The 3,345-nt window shown below is 44.3% G+C and overlaps 1 protein-coding gene across 1 annotated transcript; it reads right to left on the bottom strand.

Annotated features, from left to right (window-relative positions):
* Positions 1 to 577: 577 nt before the first annotated feature.
* On the bottom strand, positions 578 to 1,224 carry LOC122736099 (transmembrane protein 223-like). Its single transcript, XM_043978116.1, has one exon. It carries the CDS (start codon positions 1,222 to 1,224, stop codon positions 613 to 615), a length of 612 nt encoding a protein of 203 aa, XP_043834051.1. The 3' UTR covers positions 578 to 612.
* Positions 1,225 to 3,345: the final 2,121 nt, after the last annotated feature.

Below are 3,345 nucleotides of genomic sequence, written 5' to 3'. Positions count from 1 at the left end.
AAAGAAAGTTGTAGAATCAATATCTAATCACAAGGATGAGACCCCAGTACTCAAGTTCCTCTAGGACATAATATTTGCATGAGTGCTTCTAGGAGGCTATGGGGAGGTGTCTGGAAATAATGGAGTGAAAGTACTGTTATTCAAAATGCAATCATTTGTCTATTCATTTAAAGTTTATTCTCTTTATAAGAGACTGCACTTGAACTTGTGTTTGATATGACAGAGTGATAAAATTGTATTTATTCTATCTGTATTGTATTAGAGAGACAGGGTTACTTAATAAATATAACAGAGCCTTAGAGTCAGCAAAACATAAATGGAAGTCCTGCTTCTTATGAACATTATCCGTGGGATCCTGCTCAAGTCACTAAACCTTTCAGTGTTTTAGGAAATTTAAGACTCTAAGTTTCAGAAGAATCTCAATCTCTATCCCTTTTGTCCTATTGGTTTCATGTGTGTTTAAATATCATTTTAATATGCAAAGATCTATACCTGTGAGGGACTTTAGAGACCATTTATTCTTTTTTTTGGGGGGGGGCTTTCCCGTCTCTTTATTTGTTACGAGGTCTCTAGAGGGGAAAAGGGGGCCGGGGTTCGCAGGCTCCCCGGGGCTCACAGGCTCCTGTAGGCTCCCACCGTCATGTCGAACAGCCTCAGGTTGGGGAAGTTTCCTGCTTTATCCAAGAGGAAATAGAAGCGGTGGCCTTTGACTTTGAGAGGCAGCACAGCGGGCACCTCCCCTCGGAGGGCCAGGCAGGACACCTGGCGCAGGGGCACGGTGAGCTGGGCGCCCAGGCCAAAGGGGGCGTGAGTGGTCAGCGTCACCTGCTGCCCCCCTTTCCGGAGCAGCACGGAGCGCACGGAGCGCCGGGAGAAGAGCAGCCCGGCCGAGAGCACTAGCAAGCCCACAGAGGCGCAGCCAGCCGCCAGTCCGTAGCGCCATAGCGCCGAGCCGGGGCTGGGGCGGCGCCCAGGGCCTTGAACGCCGCCCTCGGCCTCGGGTCCCTGAACCCCGCCCCCGGGCCCTGCTAAGGCGGCCGCGGCCAGCGACGTCCAGAAGACGCCCTGGCCGGCGCAGAAGAGGCCCAGGAAGGCGAAGAAGCGGCCGCGCTCGTGCTCGAAGAGCAGCACGTCCCGCGCCGGGGCCGCCTCGTGCAGCGCGGCTCGGGCCCAGGCGGCCCCGGGCGGCCCCAGGCGCCGCACGCGCCCCGCCACCCCCGCCATGGCCCGCACCGCCTTCGGGGCGGGTGAGACCATTTATTCTAACCAAGGGTTGTTTTGTTTTTGATTTTCTTTTTTTGTAACACTCAATTTTTCATAGGCCATGAGAGGAATACCTACATGACTTTAGTTGCATGACTTGAAATCCAATAAACTTTCCAGTTCAACATGTTTCTTGCAAGTACAGTTAAATAAGGAAATTATACATTGCACAAACACAATATAATAATTTACTGATCATTAATGAACAGGATAGAAAATGCACTGAACTAGGGTGACCTAATGACACCTTTTCTGGGAAACTTTCTCTAAATGTCCCAATTCCAAGTCATCTTTGCCTATTTTGAACCTCTGAAACAGCCATCTACCAATCACTAGATGTAACAGATTATGCTTTATCCTTTATATATTCTTTTTAAGGGTGGGCAGCTAGGTCACATAGTAGATAGAACACTGGCCCTGAAGTTGGGTGTACCTGAGTTCAAATCTCACCTCAGACACTTACTAGATGTGTGACCCTGGTCAAGTCACTTAACCCCAATTGCTTTAAACATTTGGGCACATCTTCAGTTGTCCTGATATATATCTTACTACTGGACCCAAATGTCTCTGGAGGAAAGAGTGAGGTTATAGCTCTCCCTCAATTAAATCTAATCCAGTGCAAGACAAGACATCACCCCAATGTCATGGTCCTCTTTGGAAAATAAGAACAAACAAAACTAATTTTTATGACTACATTCTCTCTCTCCCATAGAAAAGAAAATCTTCTTTTACCTCCGTGTTGCCAGGACCTAGATCTCAGGGTGTCTTTTCTAATTCTTTTTGTTGTTATTTAGTCATTTCAGGTAGTGTGCAACTCCTTATGACCCCATTTTGGGGTAATACTAGAGTGTTTTGACATTTCCCTCTCCATCTCATTTTACAAATGGGAAACTGAGGCAGAGAGGGTTACATGGCTTGCCCAGGATCACACATTTAGTCTAAAATGAAATTTGAACTCAGGAAGATGACTATAGGCCTAGCACTCTATCCATTGCCCCACCTAGCTGCACAACTTTTCTAATTTAGAGGGTACTAAATAAACATTTTATGTCTTCTTGCTTCATTCATAATGGAAGAATGGTTGAGTTCCTCTAGTGGTTTTTCACACTGTTTGTTATAAGATAATGATTTCATAATTATATGTCTAATAGTAAAATTAATCATAATCCAAAAATTTGGGATTTCCACTACTCCATTACTCTACTACAGAAACAAGACTGAGGGCCATTTTGTGTTTTTGTTTCATGAATGGAGAAAGTCAAAGAATTCATCACCTAGTGATCTCCCTGATGGTGATGAGTCTTTATGTGCTTAGCTGTGCTGCTGTTCATAAGATCAACAAGGCATTTGCCAAAATGGAATTCAAAGTCTTTGTACTTAACAAAGTTTATGTTCAGTTGGATGTTTTTGTTTTGGACCTGTAATTTTACTGGTGAATTTTCTAGGGAGGAAACTCCCTCTGCCAGGTCAGATTAGCACCTGCTCTAAAACTTATAGTCTTAAAGACTTCTTTAAGGCCCAGTGACATTAAATGGCCCATTCAGATTCACACAACCAGCATATGTCAAAGATAAGAGCTGAACTCAACTATTATTTAAGATGGAATCAATTCAGAAACTTACAGTTCTTCAGTTCTCCCAGCCCTTGGCTAACTTTCCTCCCTCTGGTTGAAAAGGATAGAAGGTAGACATCTGGGAACTCCAACCTGATCCTCCTCCATTTAAGGATGGCATCCTGGGAATTCTCCTTGTCATTTCACATCTGGCTATTTGCTAGATTTCATCATTTCTAAAAGTTGGTAGTGGTGTAGTGGATAGTGTACCATGCCTAGAGTTTTGAAGATCTGACTCAAATTTTGTCCTGAGACACTTACTAGATGTGTGACCCTGGGCAAATTACTTAAACTCTGTTTGCATCAGTTTCTTCATCTGTAAAATATGGAATAATAATAGCACTTACCTCTCAGGGTTCTCAGGTTCAAATGAGATAATTATAAAGCAATTAGCACAGTGCCTGGCACATAGTACGCACTTAGTACATGTTTATCATCTGACTCTGACCCATGTTTTTCTGACTGAAGCC

This window comes from Dromiciops gliroides, chromosome 1 (assembly GCF_019393635.1).
Source record: "Dromiciops gliroides isolate mDroGli1 chromosome 1, mDroGli1.pri, whole genome shotgun sequence".
Classification (NCBI taxonomy): domain Eukaryota; kingdom Metazoa; phylum Chordata; class Mammalia; order Microbiotheria; family Microbiotheriidae; genus Dromiciops; species Dromiciops gliroides.
Note: the sequence above shows the minus strand (reverse complement) of the source record. Positions and strands in the feature narration are given on the sequence as shown.

Coding starts and splice junctions, on each gene's coding strand:
- LOC122736099 (XM_043978116.1), bottom strand. CDS start 1,224: ATGGCGGGGGTGGCGGGGCGCGTGCGGCGCCTGGGGCCGCCCGGGGCC.